The following is a 20,445-nucleotide window of genomic DNA, read 5'->3' as shown; positions in this document are numbered from 1 at the left end:
AGCACTACGCTCATCTTCTGTCCGTTGTTAATTGTTTTGTTGATAAGCAATGTGCAACACGATCATTTTTGGTTACGAGCCACCACAGACTCAGAGCCACTCTGGTGTCATATATCATACTATCGAAGACTTCGGTTGAAAAAGAGTGTCCAGTATGACACATCGAATAAAAAGAGGGCTCACATGTCTTTCACTGCATACCAATAAGCTTGTAACTTAACACTGCCCATGCGCGACGTACCTGGTAGCTGGCTGAGGATACACTGCCGCCTCTGCACGCCGTCAGCCGGTAAGCTCCTTGTCACAACTAGAAGAACTGCAGCAGACGCCATTTGCCGCCACGCCCCAACACACGGACATCAAGGAGGCATCGTACGAGAGACAAATAGTAGCTCCATGACTGTTAAAAAACGAGAGCATTTGGAGAATATCCAGAGCATCTAGATGCCCGCAGCACCCACGATTATAATTATGTCAGACGCTAACTGCTGGGAGCTGGGGCTTGACAAGACAGGCAGGACACCACCAGTTGAAACACGAAGTAGAGTAAAACCCAGTCTGCATTAGCTACTCTAATAATAACTTTTATAACATGTCTCTCTAGTTTCCGAAAATTGAAATACTAGTGGGGCAACAATCGACATACAGGACATCCCTAAATTTACACAGAAACGTTTTACCACAACCATAAGGTATGAAAGGTGTAGCCCTTGCACGCAGTCGGCACGCAGTCGTGTCCGTACTCTTCTTTATGAGTAATTGATCGATGGCCTGGGAATGTTACTAGGTTGGATTAATAAAAGAGCTGTGCTTTTTGTCATGGGATAGTGAAATTGTAGGATGGTCAACAACAATGAGAGACGAGTTGTGCATTATGGAGAGTCGTTTGTTCAGTGTATGGATGTGTCACTGTTTATCCGTCTCTAATTTCGTACATATTTGGTGCAGACGGTCCATTTCATTACAGATCATTCTCGGTGAGTATAGAGTTGAAATGCTGAAAGCAATGGTTCAAATGGCTCTGAGCACTATGGGACTTAACATCTATGGTCATCAGTCCCCTAGAACTTAGAACTACTTAAACCTAACTAACCTAAGGACAGCACACAACACCCAGCCATCACGAGGCAGAGAAAATCCCTGACCCCGCCGGGAATCGAACCCGGGAACCCGGGCGTGGGAAGCGAGAACGCTACCGCACGACCACGAGATGCCGGCATGCTGAAAGCGTTTCGACGCCATATACATTAATATCTTCTTGTTTACTTCGTTAGAAACCTCCACACCTCTCCCCATCACAGAGACATGTATGTACATCATAGTAAATAGGAAACTTTTTCGGATTTTTGACTGGCTAGTGAATAAGAGAACCAAATATTCTCATTTAAAACCTTTATTAATTTCTACATTTACACTTACATACAGAAAACAACTCTTTCTATGTGGTAGTTTCGTATAAAAATACAAACAATTCAGTTCTACATTAGAATTATCTAATTGTTTCTCCAGCTAGTAATTTGGCAACTACAAATAACCTACGTTCTATAATTCCATCATTTATCTAATCTTCTGTCCTGTAAAATATCTTTTACAGTCAGCTTCGTTTCTTTGTACAAATCTTCTTCTAGCTGAGTCAGTAACCCCAGCGTAGTAAAGCGCTAATTACGCAGGATGTCCCATAAAAGCCGGCCGCGGTGGTCTAGCGGTTCTAGGTGCTCAGTCCGGAACCGTGCGACTGCTACGGTCGCAGGTTCGAATCCTACCTCGGGCATGGATGTGTGTGATGTCCTTAGGTTAGTTAGGTTTAAGTAGTTCTAAGTTCTAGGAGACTGATGACCACAGATGTTAAGTCCCATAGTGCTCAGAGCCATTTGAACCATTTTTTTGTCCCATAAAAAACACTGACAACACTTAGTATGTTACGCAGGAAGGCACACTGATTGGTTTTCAAGAAGGAATCTATATCTACAAACACACGACAGGGGCACTGGAGAGTGTCGAAGTCTGAGAACCGTTGTGACAGTTTGTTCCCACTCGTTTTGGTCTCTTAATACAGGAGGTATGAAACCATTTAGCCATCTGTGTTCTGTGGCTGAACACTCTGAGCCTAATAACATTACCGTGCATGCGCTACATTCCACCACACAGCCCTTGCGCGCATCCTACTCTGGACTTGTGTGGTGTGCCAGTGCACTAACGTTGTTGACAGCAGTGCGGCATGAACCAGTACACAGCTGCAGAAATGACCCCGGCATGGTGCTTGCATATGGCAAAGCGGATTGCAGTGAGACAGCTGCTGCAGGATTGTGTGTGGAATGTTTTCAAAGCTGAAGTACTCAACACCATTCCACGTTTTCAAACATCGAGAGACGCCTCAGGAAAGCAAGAAAGTTGTACATGTGTATTTTCTGCCTGAGGTGTGTCCATTCTACAGTAAAACACAAACACTTTGCGCTTGTTAGTTGCGAGTACTGCCCCCAGTCTAATGTTTGTCCTCTGGTAGGTACTGAAACGTGATGCACGTCGTCCACTACCGGTTTGAACGCTACAGTTGCAGGGGGATACAGTAGTGGGCTAATAGGTCTCTGGCTGCACTTTTTATATGAAACTGATATCAAATTAATTACGCAACTTAATTAAATTGATCAATTAATTGACCCCACCAACCCTCCAGTGGAAGTCATGGGTTTTCCCCAACTGGCATATGGACCAGTACCCTCCCCCTCCATTACTGTCCCCATCCCTCCCCCTCCCTCTTCCACACCTGCCCTACTGGCGGTAATTTCGAATTTTGATGGGAAATTCAAAATATGGTGCGAGTTTCGAAAACGGTGCGAATTGCTACATCCCAGAGCTTTCTGACGTCCCAGCCCACCCCCAACCCGGGAATTAGCGTGAAATTTGAAATGGCAATGCCCTGAACCCTGACCCTTCTGGATGGAAAGCTCAAGGGCACCCCCCTACACAGGGAAACTCTCCAGATGAAGGAGAGGTAGGTTAGGTTGTTGTACTTATTTAGGATTGGGAAACTGAAGCAAAGATCGGTCCTAATTACACAACTATATGCAGAGCGCTACACAGGAAGCGCCTAAAATCGCAATACATCTCAAAAATTGTCGACGTCAGACAGTAGGTGCTACCCTGCTGGGAAAAAATTCACAATATCATTCGAAATAAACTCTACATAAGATGATCCCTTAACCTACAAGCTGGCGGGAAAAAGGCTGCAGTGGAATGTATTATTTTTATTCTTGGCGGGAAATGTATTCAACTGATGAGGTGCTGGTGTAGGATAGACTGGAGTTTAATAAGTGTATTTCCTGTAAGTATACAGCTGAGGACTGTGTCTATCACTTTTTGATGTTGGTGTTCACTACGGAAGCCTGCGATTGCATAGCTCAACAAACACCCTGGTGCTCAAAATTCAAATAAATGGTGCTCTCTTTATTTCTCGACAACGTCATCCTGATCCACTGCCCTGAGAGGTCACCTTGGTACAGTTGCTGGCTGACGTGTACATTATAAGAAGAGACAGGGCAACTAACCATCACCGAAGTGTAGGACGGCCAATACACACTAGCACAGCTGATGGAAAATGCTTCACTGTTTCAGTTACACATCGAAAATATAGTGAAAAAAAAACAAATAAAAACAGCACTCGTAAACAACAGGCCATAATGCAACACATACACCGAGGAATGAGAAAAATCATTGTAATAACACAACTACCACAAAAACCGACCCCAAAAGATCGCATCGGGAGAAAGGGGCGGCAGCTTCATATGTGTCCTCCTTGATGTGCGGTCATGGACTAACCATCTTCGAGCCAGTCTTACCTCCCCCCTACCATACCTCATCCCTCACTCTCTTCCCTGTAGGTAGGGATACAGGCCTGTTCTATATTTTGCTGGTGGTACACGAAGACATCCATTGGTGGCAGTGATATACTGTCTCCAGTCTGCGGAAATCAGTCACAGATTGACAAAAGACTCAAGAGCAAGCTGTTAAACATGCAGGGTGAGCACAAAGTCTTGCCCCGATTATAAACATGTATAACAGAATAATCGTTTGACACAATGAGTTACATTTGCTGCCGATACATAGGTTAGTGTTACTAGTTTTTTGTAAGACTACTTACACAAGTAAACCTCAACGTCTGCTCCCTTGGTAGCTCAGACAATGTCGAGGCAGTATTCCAGTTCCCGTCAGGTGTTTCGTAACGTGTGTTCTGTCACAGTGCCCATAGCAACTTGTATCCCATCCTTCATTTCGTCGACGTCAGCAACTGGTGTGTCGAAGACTCTGTCCTTGGTATAGCCCCCCCCCCCCCCCAAAAAAAAAAGTCTAGGAGTGTAATGTCTGGAGAGCGGGGTGGCCAGGGTGTTGGGCCGTTCCTTCCAATCCACCGATCCGGTCATTACTCCCCTCTCCAGACATTACGCCCCCTGATTTTTTTTCTGGTGCTGTATCAAGAATCAGGTCTTCGTCACACCAGTTGCTGACGTCGACGAACTGAAGGCTAGGATACAATCTGCTGTGGGTATTGTGACAGACACATGTTACGAAACACCTGGCGGGAACTGGAATACTGCCTCGACATTCTCCGAGCTACCAAGGGAGCACACGTTAGTGTTTACTAACGTAACACTAACCTATGTAATGGCATTAAATATAAACCATTATGTCAAACTCCCGTCTCGTGGAACAACAACGAAATTCTGTATAATGCTTTTTCAAATGTCTGCTGGTTAGGAAACAGGCAGCTGCCACCACCATCCACCACCTGCCACCAACTGCCGTAACTGATAGAATAGTCTTTGGACCACTGCTGCACAACCCACCCAGCAAGCAGAGCACCTGAAAAGCCGCAGGTGGAGCATCCTCTTTACTGGAGCACGAGGCGGTTCGGATGGTCAGCACGCCAGAGAACAAAGTGAGATGAATGATGGCTATAGCAACTGCGTGTTGTTTATCTAAAAGTGCAGCTGCGCCCCACTCCCCCTGCTGCGACCGATTGCTTCCGCTGGCACGCATCACTCTGTGAGGGAAGACATTTCAATGTAACAGTTGTGTTTAATGTCAACGCACTTAATGTAGGTGAGCATCTATTTCAAAAAACGCAATCGCAATGACAATTTAAAAAATTCTTGTTTCCATGAGAATAGGCGCAGTCCATTTTCTTTTAGTTTTATGAACATAATCGGTATAGTTTGAGAGTAGTCCTCCGGTTCAAATTATAAATTGTCGTGCATGAGAACATTATATTCTTTTCAGACGATTGAATTATCTGTGTGGGATGACATCTATGCAGTCATTCTTTCACGTTTGACTGCAAGGTACAGTTGGCATCTCCCTCTCTCCCTCTGCATCCTGCAATTCTGTGACATCCAACAACGTGAAGAAAAAAAACTACACCACTGCCACTGAATACAGATGAACAAACTGCAGAGGCTAGAGCTCTATAGCGATTCATTTGACAGATGTATTAACTTACCTGACACCTTCTATTCATGTGCACCCTGCATAAAATTGAAAAAACTGCCACTATTTTGCAGTGAAAACTATCGAGCGCTACAGAATGTCCTCGTCATTTCGAAACTTTCATCAAAGTAAAGAAAATCGAAAATTTAAACTCATTCTCAACGAAACATCGTATGTTAAGCGATTTCTCTCAGTTTGATGGACAAAATTATATGGTTTCATAGCGCCCCTGGCATTCAAATCAGTTTCCTTAAATAAATCGTCCAGCATGTGTGTATTACAAACATTTCAGACATGCAGAATAACATTAAAGAATACAGTCGTTAATGCTATCTGCTCACATGTCGGAAGAAAAACAATCATTTTACGTTCAGCAACAACAAGGATAAATCAAGAGGAAGTTGTTGTTTTGCTACACTATGGCAGGTCCCGTTTTGCCAATGCGATGCTACATCATGCTGGTCTTTACGGAACATAAAAAAACAAATGATGAATGTTCCATAACTCGCCTCTACCGACCGGTGCGTAAGGTTTCTGTCACCCAGCAGACCATCATTCGCAATAGCAGCAGATTCTTGTGTTGTAGTTTTGTAAGCAATTTGGCTACTTTATAATTAGAGGTTATGAAGTACGAAATAACACAGGACTTGTGGTAATACACAATGAAGAACCAAAGAAACTGGTACACCTGCCTAATTTCGTTTAGGGCCCCCGTCAGCACGCAGAAGTGCCACAACACAATGTGGCATGTACTCGACTAATGTCTGAAGTAGTGCTGGAGGGAATTGACACCATGAATCCTGCATGGCTGTCCATAAATCTGTAAAAGTGCGAGGGGGTGGAGATCTCTTCTGAACAGCACGTTGCAAGGCATCCCAGACATGCTCAATAATGTGTACTAATAGGGATTTTGGTAGCCAGCGGATGTGTTTTAACTCAGAAGATTGTTCCAGGACCACTCTGTAGCAATTTTGGGTGTGTTTGGTGTCGCATTGTCCTGCTGGACTTGCCCAAGACTGTTGGAATGAACAATGGACATGAATGGATGCAGGTGATCAGACAGGTTGCTTACATACATATCACCTGTCAGAGTCATATCTAGATGTATCAGGGCTCCGATATCACTCCAACTGCACATGCCCCACCTATTACAGAGCCTCCATTAGCTTGACAGTTACCTGCTGCCATGCAGGGTCCATGGATTCATAAGGTGGTCTCTATACTCGTACACGTCCATCCACTCGATACAGTTTGAATCGAGACTCGTCCAACCAGGCAACATGTTTCCAGTCATCAACAGTCCAATGTCAGTGTTGACGGGCTCAGGCGAGGTTCCAATGTTTCAAATGGCTCTAAGTACTATAGGACTTAACACCTGAGGTCATCAGTCCCCTAGACTTAGAATTACTTAAACCTAACTAACCTAAGGACATCACACACATCCATAAACCAACCAACCAACCACATCCATGCCCGAGGCAGGATTCGAACCTGCGACCGTAGCGGTCGCGCGGTTCCATACTGTAGCGCCTAGAACCGCTCTGCCACTCCGGCCGGCCGAGGAAAAACAACATGAATATTTTCGATAGTTGATACATTGAGTTACCACCCACACCCTGCTGCATTAAAATGCACATGAAGAAACAGCTGTCTGGTGTGTGAGTGAGTACCACGATCAGTAGCCAAAGGAGATGTAACAGTCTTACTGGCATTTACAGTAGCATCTCCACCGCCGTGGCAACCTTCCTATTGCACACATAAGTCATGATCTGATGTTACGTAGACCATCACGGAGGAATTCCAAACTGCATCAGGATCCACTGCAAATACTATGAAAGTTAGGCGAGAGTGAGAAAACTAGGATTTCATGGTCCAGCGGCTGCTCAAACGCCACAAATCTCGCCGGTAAATGCCAAACGACGCCTCGCTTGGTATAAGCAGCGTAAACATAGGACGATGGAACATTGTAAAAACGTTGTGTGGAGTGACGAATCACGGTACACAATGTGGCGATCCGATGACAGGGTATGGGTATGGCAAATGGCCGGAGAACGTCATCTGCCAGAGTGTATAGAGCCAACAAGAAAATCAGAGGCGGTGGTGTTATGCTGTGGTCGTGTTTTTCATGGAGGGAGCTTGCACCCCTTGTGCCTGGCACTATCACGACACAGGCCTCCATTGATGTTTTAAGCACCTTCTTGCCTCCCTCTGTTGAAGAGCAAATCAGGGGTGACAATTACATATTTCAACACGATCGAGTACCTTCTCACATGCACGGCCTGTGGCGGAATGATTACACGACAATATGATCCCTGACATGGACTGGCCTGCACAGAGTCCTGACCTGAATCCTATAGAACACCTTTGGGATGTTTTGGAACGCCGACTTCGTGCCAGGCCTCACCGACCGACTTCGGTACCTCTCCTCAGTGCAGTATTCCGTGAAGAATAGGCTGTCATTCCTCAAGAAACCCTCCAGCACCTCAATGAACGTGTGCCTGCGAAACTGAAAGCTGTCATCAAGACTAAGGGTGGACCAACACCATATTGAATTCCAGCATTGCCGATGGAGGGCTCCACGAACTTTTAAGTCATTTTCAGCCAGGTGTTCGGATACTTTTGATCACTTAGTGTACTTATGGAATGACACTGCTACGGAGAACCAACCGTAATCGGTAATATCTATATTCAACTGCATGTGTGAGAACACTGTCTTGGAGTGGGATACATCAGGGTGTTACAAAAAGGTACGGCCAAACTTTCAGGAAACATTCCTCACACACAAATAAAGAAAAGATGTTATGTGGACATGTGTCCGGAAACGCTTAATTTCCATGTTAGAGCTCATTTTAGTTTCGTCAGTATGAGGCTTCTTTCCAATGTGATCAAATTGTACATTTTCACAATCAGCATATGTGGGCTGACGAGAATCCGCACGCAAATGTGCAATCACGTCGTCAACACAGATTTTCTGTGAACGTTTGGGCAGGCATTGTTGGTGATGTCTTGATTGGGCCCCATGTTCTTCCACCTACGCTCAATGGAGCACATTATCATTATTTAATACGGGATACTCTACCTGTGCTGCTAGAACATGTGCCTTTACAAGTACGACACAACATGGGGTTCATGCACGATGGAGCTCCTGCACATTTCAGTCGAAGTGTTCGTACGCTTCTCAACAACAGATTCGGTGACCGATGGATTGGTAGAGGCGGACCAATTCCATGGCCTCCACGCTCTCCTGACCTTAACCCTCTTGACTTTCATTTATGGGGGCATTTGAAAGCTGTTGTCTACGCAACCCCGGTACCAAATGTAGAGACTCTTGGTGCTCGTATTGTGGACGGCTGTGATACAGTGCGCCATTCTCCAGGGCTGCATCAGCGCATCAGGGATTCCATGCGACGGAGGGTGGATGCATGTATCTTCGCTAACGGAGGACATTTTGAACATTTCCTGTAACAAAGTGTTTGAAGTCACGCTGGTACGTTCTGTTGCTGTGTGTTTCCATTCCATGATTAATATGATTGGAAGAGAAGTAATAAAATGAGCTCTAACATGGAAAGTAAGTGTTTACGGACACACGTCCACATAACATATTTTATTTCTTTCTATGTGAGGAATGTTTCCTGAAAGTTTGGCCGTACCTTTTTGTAACACCCTGTATAAACATAGAGCCTGCTTTAATGTAGTGCTTCTGTTTAATACTTATATGGCCTTTGTTGAAATATGTGTTCTGGAAACCCACGTAGTTTGCAGAAGTTGGGTTAAAACTGAATGCAGAAAGAGCACAATTCGTAAACTTTACCTGGTCTTGAATGTCCTGGTAGCCCCATCCCACCTCAATTCGCCGCACTTCATAATATTTGTACCGTACTCTAATTTTATGTATTCTCAATCAGTTTACATAATTTTGCAAGTTTTTTGCCATTTTTCATATTCGTCTTATTTCCATCAATTTTACATATTTCCCATCAATTTGTCGTAATTATACCAGGTTTTCCTCAATTTTTATCGATTTAATATCATTTACCATAAGTTTTTTCTATAGTTCATGTCTGTAAGGTCATATTGCTGACATCCTATGTGTGGTTTGATTTTATACAGGGATATTTGCATGTCTTATACACCAGCCTACTGAAGAATCCTAAGAATTCCCCTCTTCCTGATGATACACATGCAGGCATTTTGGACAGGACGATCACTCGCTCCATACCTAAATGAGACTCAACAAGTGGTGCAGATGGTGGATGCATTGGAAACTCGAAGTCTGGAAACAATTCCTTGTGGTACTACGATACATCAGAGATCTTGTCTGCAGAATCATGTAGTGACACACTTGACAGGAAATCAAAGCCTGGAAACATTTATACATGTTCATTTTACTTCCACTCTACCGTGCAGGGATCTGCAACAGGGAGCAGACATGTGTACGGAATTGATTTCTGTTGCTGCACTGAGCGGGGTGGCGCAGTGGATATCACATTGGACCGGCATTCAAGAGAATGACGGTTCAGTCCCACGTCCGGCCATCCTGATTTAGGTTTTCCATTATTTCCCTAAATCGCTTCAGACAAATGCCAGGATGGTTCTTTTGACAGGGCACGGGTAACTTCCTTCCCCATCCTTCCCTAATCCGATGAGACCGATGACTTCGCTGTTTGGTCTCTTCGCCAAAAACAACCCTAACCCTCTGTTGCTGCTCTGATATTTTTCCTGTAAGTATATGCTCTTATTGCTTACCAGATGAGCTTCGCTACTTTTGTTTACACCTTCCAACTCTGATACGTTTCCACAACCCTGTCAGGACTTCTACAAACCGTAAATTTTGATTATTTTCATCATTTTGATTTGCAGCTCCTTGTATTGGCATGCACATAATTTTATAATCATTTATCTAAAATGTTCACATTGCAGAATAAATAAAAACGAAAACCCACTGATGATGGCACAGTGGTGCCGAAACATGTTTGGGTACTAAGAAAAACGGTGTTTTGCATAACTGGCGGACATCACATCCATCAATTTTGATTATTTTGTTTACCCTAGTAATAAGTTATTCGTTAATTTACAGCATGTCGACTGCATTTACCATCCTGGACAATAAGAGTTTTTCTTCTCCCAATATACAGAGTGTGTCTGCCTGGCAGCGTAATTTATAGACAAACAGTTAGCAAGTTATGCATTCGAACTGCGACCATCCACTATTGACATCCCTACACGTATACAAAATAACTGATGATGGTCGAAGTAGAGAGGATATAAAATGTAGACTGGCAATGGCAAGGAAAGCGTTTCTGAAGAAGAGAAATTTGTTAACATCGAGTATAGATTTAAGTGTCAGGAATTCGTTTCTGATAGTATTTGTATGGAGTGTAGCCATGTATGGAAGTGAGACATGGACGATAAATAGTTTGGACAAGAAGAGAATAGAAGCTTTCTAAATGTGGTGCTACAGAGGAATGCTGAAGATTAGATGGGTAGATCACATAACTAAACGAAAACCGCCAATTACATTATTTAGACTTGACGCTTACAATAGAAGACAATAACATCACTTTCAATATTTTTCGAATAGAAATGTATGCTGATCAAATCGTGCCTGCTTCCTCTTTTGATCCACAGTCTCAAAAAATGGCCTTTTTTCACTCTGCCGTCCACCGAGCCACCTCCATACCACTTTCAACAGAAAAGTTTAATGAGGAGATTAATTTATTTAAAACCATAGCAGTCAATAATAAATATACGTCTAACATAGTGGACGATATTCTAAAAAAGAAAACTGCAAGAACTACCACGCTCAACACCTCTTGCACTGAAATTAACCCAAAAAAAACGTTTTTCTATTCCTTTCATAGGACCCATTTCCTATCAGATTCAGCGCATGCTTCGCAACAAATACAACTGCAATGTTGCCTTCTCTATTAATAATAATCTAAAGAGAAACTTCATTCATAATTTGAAATCCATTCGCTCCCCTACAGAAAGTTCTGGCGTTTATAAGATCATGTACGATACCTGCTCCTCCTATTATATAGGGCAAACTGGACGTGCTTTCACCATCTGATATAAAGAACATCTTTTGAGAAATAACGGCACCAGTCCCCTAAATTCATCCTTTGCCGATCATCTCTTAATTACTGGACACGTGCCTAAAGCCATAGGCGATAACAATATTCTGCATACCGAAAACAAGGGGCGTAGGTTGGATGTCTTCAAGGAATTGGAGATTTTCAAACATCTCTCTCGTCATGATGGCCTCATTCTCAACGAACAGCTGCAGCTGCGAAATAAAAACTTTTTCGACTGTATAAAGCCATTGCTTGATCTTTGATTCAGATTTCCTCATGCAGTTTACCGAAATGTTGTTTTCCTGTCACATCTTTGCTGTTTTCTTGTATGTCATAACTAACGTTTTTTACGTTACAAAATGTACCTCTATTTAAAGCTTATAAATACAGTATGTAACTTCATCCTATTATTTTTAGTGCTTACGTTATGCCTGAATCAGCTGCATCACAATTTCATGTGTCTAATTTTGAATGTACAGTAGCCTAGTTGTTTCTGCGGCTCATAGATGGCGCTCGTAGCAACACCATGTTTACTTGCCCACACTTTCTAAAGTGGGCACCTCAGTCTTGTTGCCTTCCTTGTTCACAGTACGAGCAGCCCTTAGCGGCTCGCCATCTCACAACTATTCATGACGTCGCCTCTCCGGCTTAGATCTTTTTTAATATGTGACTTGTAAGTACTGCATCTTTTCCATTCAGTACAAACTTTAATTTTATTAATGTATTATATACCTAATATGTTTTAGAACAGTTAGTCTAATTCTGAAGACGACGCTCATAGTAGCGTCGAAACCTGGTCAATTTTGACTTAATATTTGTGATCGAGGGCTTATTTGTTTTAATATAATTGTGACACGGTCACTGAACCTTAGCAGCTATGTTCGAAGTTTTAATGAGGAGGTATTGAATAGAATTGGGGAGAGGAGGAGTTTGTGGCACAACTTGACAAGAAGAAGGGACAGGTTGGTAGGACATATTCTGAGGCATCAAGGGATCACAAATTTAGCATTGGAGGGCATCGTGGAGGGTAAAAACCGTAGAGGCAGACCAAGAGATGACTACACTAAGCAGAGTCAGAAGGATGTAGGTTGCAGTAAGTACTGGGAGATGAAGAAGCTTGCACAGGATAGAGTAGCATGGAGAGATGCATCAAACCAGTCAAGGACTGAAGACCACAACACAACACAGCAACACACGTATACATGTACAGACTATGCTTGCATATTACCGGTCACAAAGTCTCGATTTTAGCAACTTGTACATTATTTCCGACAGTGCTACAACCCTGCAAAAAACTCTACGGTTCTGCAGGGGACGTAAGCACAATTAAATTCCTCCTGCTAAAGATGATAATATCTTTGATGCAAGCTATATTACCAATATTTCGTAATAAGATTGTCTAGGTACTCCAATAAGAACAACAAACCCAGGCATCATGATGCGCCTATTGTACCTTTTTTTATGCTCTTGAAGATCTATGATGATGGCACATGATCATCCAAATTCCGCTATTTTGTGTGCTGGTTGTCCATTCAATAGAGGGGACAGTCCTTCGTGAGTATTACTCTCAAGTACGAGATAGAACAGCACATTAGTCGGGTGGTATAAAATAGCACTGTACTTAAATGCATCCAGTCACTTACAACCATATATTCTACAGATGAAGTGCATTTGTTCTATATTCTGTATGTCCATGTGTGTGTCATGGATGGCTTCCATACGTTAAATACAACTATTATACTGAAATACCTTCCCTCCAAAACAGATGGACGCCGGCGGTAGCAGTTAGTCATGGCAGGGGTAGTATAGCACAGCTGCAGTTTTAGACAGACAACACATCGCTGGCATTGTCATTTATGTCACTTTATTCTGTGGTCCGCTGATCATCTGGACTACCTCGTGCTCCACTAGCAAGCATGCTCTGACCAAGGCTTCTTGAAGGTTTTGCTTGGTGGGCAGGTTGTGCAGTGGCAGTCCAAAGAATGTGCTCTGAGTTAAGGCAATTGGTGGCCACTGGTGGATGGTGGTGGCAGCAGAAATTTGAGAAAGCATTATACAGAATTTTGCTGTTGTTCCATGGGAGGGGGGAGCAGTCTTTCCGAGAAATATGTTTAACAGCTTGCAGGAAGCGTCCTGTTCTTGAGCTTTTGTCCATCTGTGAATAATTTCTGCAGATTGGAGACAGTATATCACTGCCACCCAATAGATGTCTTCATGGACCATCAACAAAAGATAGAACAGGCCTGTATCCCTACCTATAGAGAAGAAAGTGAGGGATGAGGTGTGGTAGATGGGAGGTAAGACTGACTCGAAGCTGGTTGGTCTGTGAACACACATGCAGTTACCGCCCCTTTCTCCTAATGTGATCTTTTGGGGTCGGTTTTGTGGTAGTTGTGTTATTACAATGATTTTTCTGTGTAATTAGAACAATGAAGCTATTCCATCCGTTGAGGTAGTGTTCATTGGCGTTCCTACATTTCAGTAATGGTTTGCTGCCCTGCCACTTCTTACAATGTGCAAGTTACTCATCAGCTACACCAATTGGACCTCTCACGGCAATGAAACACAAGGAAGTTGTCAAGATATAAAGAGAGCACCATTTATTTGAATTTTAAGCTCCAGGGTGTTTGTCGTGCAATGCAGTGGGAGGCGTCTATAGTGAACTCCAACATCAAAAGGCGATAGACACAGTCTTCAGCAGTATACTTACAGGTAATACGCTTATTAAACTCCTGTCTATCCTACACCAACATTTCGTCAGTTGAACACGTTTCCCGCAAAAAAATAGGAGAAAACCTTCCGATGCACCTTTTTTCCCGTCAACTTATCATCATACTATGCAGAGTTTATATCGAGTACGTCCGCTTCTGGTTTCGAGTCTTATTATGAATTTTTTCCCAACAGAGTGACACCAGTAAAATGACAGCATCAATTTTTGAGTTGTGATGCGATTTTAGGCGCTCCTTGTGTAGCACTATGCATCTAGTTGTGTAATTAGGACCGATCTTTACTCAGTTTACCACCCAAAATAAATAAAGTACAATAGCCTAATCTTCCTCTCCTGCAGTCGGACAGTTTCCCTGTGTAGTGGGGTGGATTTAGGGTTCCTGCCCAGAAGGATAATGGTTAAAGCCCCACAAAGGGCACTCCCATTTTCAATTTCGCACCAACTCCATGGTGGGGGGTGGGATGGGACGTCAGCAAAGCCTTGGGATAAAGGAAGTTCCATGATTTTTGAAATTCCCGCCATTTTTTGAATTTCCTGTCGAAATTCGGAATTCCGCCAAAATTCTAAATTCCAATAGTGTAGGTGGGGGAGGGGGAGGTGGAGGGGAGCGGAGTGGAGGAAGATGGGGTAGGGGCCCACGTGCCAGTTGAGGAAAGCTCTTGTCATCATACAGAGGTGAGTTTGGGTTATTTAATTGATCAATTTAATTAATTTGCAAAAAAAAGTTGTATTAATTTCATATGAAAAGTGCACTTGGAACCCCATTACCCCATCACTGATGTGCTGACAACGTCCAATGAGGACACAGCCAGCAGCACTCAGCAGGTGGCACAGGCGCTGCACAAAGGTAAAAGTGCCATGAGGGATACTGGCCATGAACATTGGCTCCATCCATACTGCCTGCAGAAAGTCCAGGTATTATGGGAGTACTATCCATGACTGGTACAGTTTGCACGGTGGTATCTACAACAATGCATACTCAAGCCAGAATTCCAGAGCAAGGTGCTATTCACGGATGAAAGCACGTTTACTGGAGATGAGATATTAAACCTGCACAACATGATTCAAAATCACCAAGCCGGCCGGAGTGGCCGAGCGGTTCTAGGCGCTATAGTCTGGAACCGCACGACCGTTACAGTCCCAGATTCGAATCCTGCCTTGGGCATGGATGTGTGTGATGTCTGTAGGTTAGCTAGACTTAATTAGTTCTAAATTATGGGGGCCTGATGACCTCAGAAGTTAAGTCCCATAGTGCTCAGAGCCATTTGAACCATTTGAAACAAAATCATCAACACATGGTCGCTATTAACATCTGGGTCAGGACAATTGGTGAAAATTTCATGGGTTGTTATCTGCTGCCAAACTGACTCACAGGACTGATGTACCTCACATTCATTAGAGATGTTTTGCCTACCCTATTGGATGTAGTACCACTAAATATTTGGATGAACATATGGCTGCAACACTGCAGAACTCCAGCACTCTTTGATGTTGATGTGTGGAATCACCTGAACGTCGCATATCGAAAACGATGGATCGGTAGAGATGGACCAGTTTCATGTCCAGCACAGTCACCAGATCTGACACCTCTCGACTGTTTTCTGTGGGGTGGTATGAAGAATTTGGTGTATGGAACACCAGTAACATCAGCAGAGGAGCTTATTGCTCGAGTCCATGGAGTGACTGAAATACTTCCAAGACAACCACGCTTACTGGTTCATGTGCATGTAGCGCACTGCAGCTGATGTAGGCTCTGAACTGATGTAGGAGGTACACAGTCCGAAGCTCGTTTGTAATGTTGACAGTGCAATGTGTTGCTCAAGGTTTCTTGATGTAATGTGGAATGCACACCTGCCTCAGACTTCGATGCTCTACAGCGCCCAAGCCAAGCGTTTCTGGATATGGATTCTTTCTTGAAAACCGATCAGTAAGTTCATAAAGAAAGAAGGTAGACATGGTTGTGTGGAAGCACTCCACCTTGCATCATCCTGTGGTTGTGATAAAACACCTACTGTGTATACCTAGGGAGGTCATGTGTGTCAGTTGTTTCTCCATCGTGATTTACATTCTCGTAATTAGAGAGACATGAAATAAAAGTTATTATTAGAGCAGATATTGCTCTTTCCTCTGATCAGCAATTCAACTGATGTCGTGCAGCCCGTCTTATCAAGCCCCTGCTCCCAGCGAGTAGCATCTAACGTATGATCGTGGATGCTACGGGCACATGTGGGTGTTCTGGGTATTCCCCAGCTGCTCTCTCGTTTTTTAACGATTGTGGCTCATCATTCATCTCTCACCCATTGCCTGCATGGGGAATGGAATTTTTTCTAGCTGCGGCAAGGCGATTACTGGCAGACAGTGTTCAGTGGTGGCAGTGTGTCCTCAGCCAGCTACCAGGTCTGTCATGCATGGATGGTTACATATGGGACTGAGACTCACAATTTTTAGTTAGCTGTTTAATAAAGTGTTTGTGTATGCTATTCTCTTCCTATGCATCTGATAATTTTTGTTTTAGCGATGTGTTGTGAATGTACTTACTCGGATTTTTCAATCAGTATTTACGAGTGTGCTATAATCTCGTAGTAGCAGACGCCTCTAAGGAATTCTCTGGTGATGTCACACTCTAATAACGCAGGGATATGACTTAGTATGTCTTTTTCGCAGTGTGCTAATTACTAGTCTTGTGTTTACGAGTGTGTCTTCTTGCAAAGTGGGAGAAAATCAGTGACTTTGCAACAAATTACAAATAGCAATGGGAGGTGGATAAATATCGGCGTGCTTGCATTAGGTAGTGTATTTGTTGTTAAGTAATGCATTGCAGAAGTAGTTTAATATTTAAAAATCGCATGTATATTTATGGATAAAGTCGAGATAACAAAAAAATAAATAATGTGATGATTATGAAGTACTAACTGTACCTGATCACATGTTGCTATGGCTTAGTCTGATAACATGGAAAAGAAAGAAAAGAGAAAGCACACATTTCTAATGTGTATAGGCATTGGATATATATCCTATTCTCCTTCTCTCCCTTTTCTGTCCTGATCTCTATGTCCATTTCCTCCCTACCCTCTGACTATCTCCTCTTCCCTCCTCTCTCTGACATTGAGCCTTGTTTGTTGTTATTGCAGATTCAAAATTCTGTAGTAGTAATCTAATCATAAGCCAATAAGCCATAGATACAACTTTGTTGTTTTCTGTGAAAATCATCTACGAGGAAGAATAAAAAAAAGCACATTGTTGTGTATGCAATTTATGTCTAAAATATGTATATATCATGAGAAAGAATATGTATGGGAGAAACAATTTGTCAATAACCCACAGTCGTAGGTGAAACTGGTTGTGATAAGGAAAACAAAACTGCACATTTTTACATTAGAGTACTGCACAGTATGTTCTTTCTCACGGTCTGGTTTAACAAAAAACATGTACATTGTTGTTAGAAAACATTTTGTCTATGTCTGTCTGAATGGTTAACAGAGTATGTTTAAAATTTGATGTAAAATGGTCATAAATTTTTCATTATTTTAGCTAATTATGTTTCACTATATGTATTTTATATTTTCACATAATCTATATTCGTCCAAACGTTTATTGGAATAATATGTAAATATTTGATATAAATCAGTCAAGTATTTTTTGAAATCTTTGGTAACAATGTTACCTCTTTCTGTATTATGTATATTTCTTATATATTACATATACTTAAAAAATTATATAGAAATTGGTCATCTGAATGTTGATTAGAGTATCACGTAAAATTTTAAGTAATTAACGATTCGAGATTTTTCGTAACAATCTTCCCACTTTATATGTTACATATATATTTATATGCTGTGTATATTAAAAATATAATATATTAAATTACATTCTATTAAAATTATAATATTAAAAATATATAGCCCCTGCCTGTTCATATGTTCGTTAGAGTATTGTGTAAAAATATACAGTAAATCAGTGAAGAATTCTGGTTAACACCGTTTGCTCTTTATATATTACACATTTATTTATAGATCACACATATTTATAGATTACATATATTTTAAAAAATATGTATATAAATAGAGATGTGTATTCAAACACAACTTTGCGTCAAAATTGCAAGTCAGTCGATGGACTCCTTTTTGAGTTTTGCGAGCATGAACATACACTGACGGAAAAAAAACCACAGCACCAGGAAGGAGTGGTTCGACATCAACAAAAGTTGGTGGGCGTGTTTCTACTTTTGAAAGATGATATCTGTTCAGATTTCACGCGAATTGCGTGAGAGTGGCAGCTATGAGGATGCAAATCAGGTTTGCTTTAAATACACGTGTACATCTATATCTACATCTACGTGATTACTCTGCTATTCACAATAAAGTGCTTGGCAGAGGGTTCAATGAACCACCTTCAAGCTGTCTCTCTATCGTTCCACTCTCGAACGGCACGCGGGAAAAACGAGCACTTAAATTTTTCTGTGTGAGCCAAGATTTCTCTTATTTTATCGTGATGATCATTTCTCCTTATGTAGGTGGGTGCCAACAGAATGTTTTTGCAGTCGGCGGAGAAAACTGGTGATTGAAATTTCATGAGAAGATCCCGTCGCAACGAAAAACGCCTTTGTTTTAATGATTGCCATTCCAATTCACGTATGACGTCTGTGGCACTATCTCCCCTATTTCACGATAATACAAAACGAGCTGGCCTTCTTTGTACTTTTTCGATGTCATCCGTTAGTCCCACCTGATGCGAGTCCCACACTGCACAGCAATACTCCAGAATAGGGCGGACAAGCGTGGTGTGAGCATTCTCCTTAGTATAACGGTTGTGAGTGTTAGTTACATTTGAGACTGAACGTGGTGAGTTGATGTCAGTCAAGAATGCCCTTAAGGTGACAAAGAAGCCATTATCAACACCTCACTAAGTTGGAATGAGGTCATGTAATAGGGCTGTGAGAACTGGATGTTCCTTCTGCGATATTGTAGAAAGACTTGGCAGGAATGTGGCCATCGTACATGATTGCTGGCAGCAGTGGTCGCAGGAATGCACGGTAGCAAGAAGACTAGGCTCCAGATGGCCCTGTGACACTCCTGAGAAGGAGACCATCATGTTTGGCGTATGACTCTGGCGCATCATACTGTATCGGCAGCAGCAATTTGAGCAGCTATTGCCATCACAGTGAAACAACAAACTGTTACAAATTGGTTACATCAAGTGTTGTAACGGCGACCGAAACGGTCACGGGGTAGTAGTGATGGAAACGCGGCGGGACCCGCAGAGCGGCCCGCGAACAACAACGCAACGGGAGAGGACAGACACGACCAATGGAGGACGTTATGACACAACAAAAACAAACAACAAAGTAACGAACCACACAAGACAACCACGTCCACTGGAATAGAAACATGAAAGTCAATACGCTGTCTGAGGCCTTATGTCCTGAGACGCATGTGATGTTAGACTGCTGGCTGAGCGCAAGGCAGGCGCTCTATCGGGGGCGCCGCTATTGGCCGCTGGGCCACGTGTTCCACTGTGGCGCCCTCACACTAAAAGCAGGCCAGGAGGCGCGCGCTGCCACAGCTTACGGCACAATGGTGCAGAGACCTCTATGGGTCTTCAACGTCCATGACGTCTGGCGCAGATTCAAATTCTGCGGCGCTCGGTACCAGATCAAGAACAGCTCCTAGCCAGACACCCAGTAGCATGCATTCCATTGATCCCAAACCATCGCCATTTGCGACTGAAGTCGTGTCAAACGAGAGCTCATTGTAAGAGGGAGGGGGGGGGCTGTTTTGTATTCTGTTGATAGGTGGTTCTGCTTGGTGCCAGTGATGTCTGTGTGTTGGTTGGAAGGAGGCCAGTTGAGGACCAGCGGCCAACCGGTTTGTGTGTTAGACACACTAGACCCGCACATGGATTTATGGTCTGGGGTGCAATTTTGTATGACAGCAGGAGCACTTCGTTGTTATCCCACACACCCTGACTGCAAATCCGTATGTCAGTATAGTGATTCGACGTGTTGTGCTGCCATTCATGAGCAGCATTCCAGGATTTTTTTCCAACAGGATAACGCTCTCCACATACAGCTGTCGCAACCCAACAGTCTCTACAGAGTATCGATATGTTTCCGAGCACATATGGGACATCACCGGATGACAACTTCAGCGTCATCCTCAAACA

General features: G+C 42.9%; 1 protein-coding gene across 1 annotated transcript in view; it reads left to right on the top strand.

The window, feature by feature from the left end:
* The first annotated feature begins 444 nt into the window (after positions 1–444).
* Positions 445–20,445, top strand: part of LOC124805624 (beta-1,4-glucuronyltransferase 1-like) — a 124,141-nt gene continuing 104,140 nt past the window's right edge. The window contains exon 1 of the mRNA XM_047266191.1: positions 445–546. Coding sequence (XP_047122147.1) covers positions 445–546 — 102 coding nt within the window. The remainder of the gene's footprint in view (positions 547–20,445) is intronic.

This window comes from Schistocerca piceifrons, chromosome 7 (genome assembly GCF_021461385.2).
Source record: "Schistocerca piceifrons isolate TAMUIC-IGC-003096 chromosome 7, iqSchPice1.1, whole genome shotgun sequence".
In the NCBI taxonomy this organism is placed as follows: Eukaryota; Metazoa; Arthropoda; class Insecta; order Orthoptera; family Acrididae; genus Schistocerca; species Schistocerca piceifrons.
This window is presented reverse-complemented; position numbering and strand designations above follow the sequence as displayed.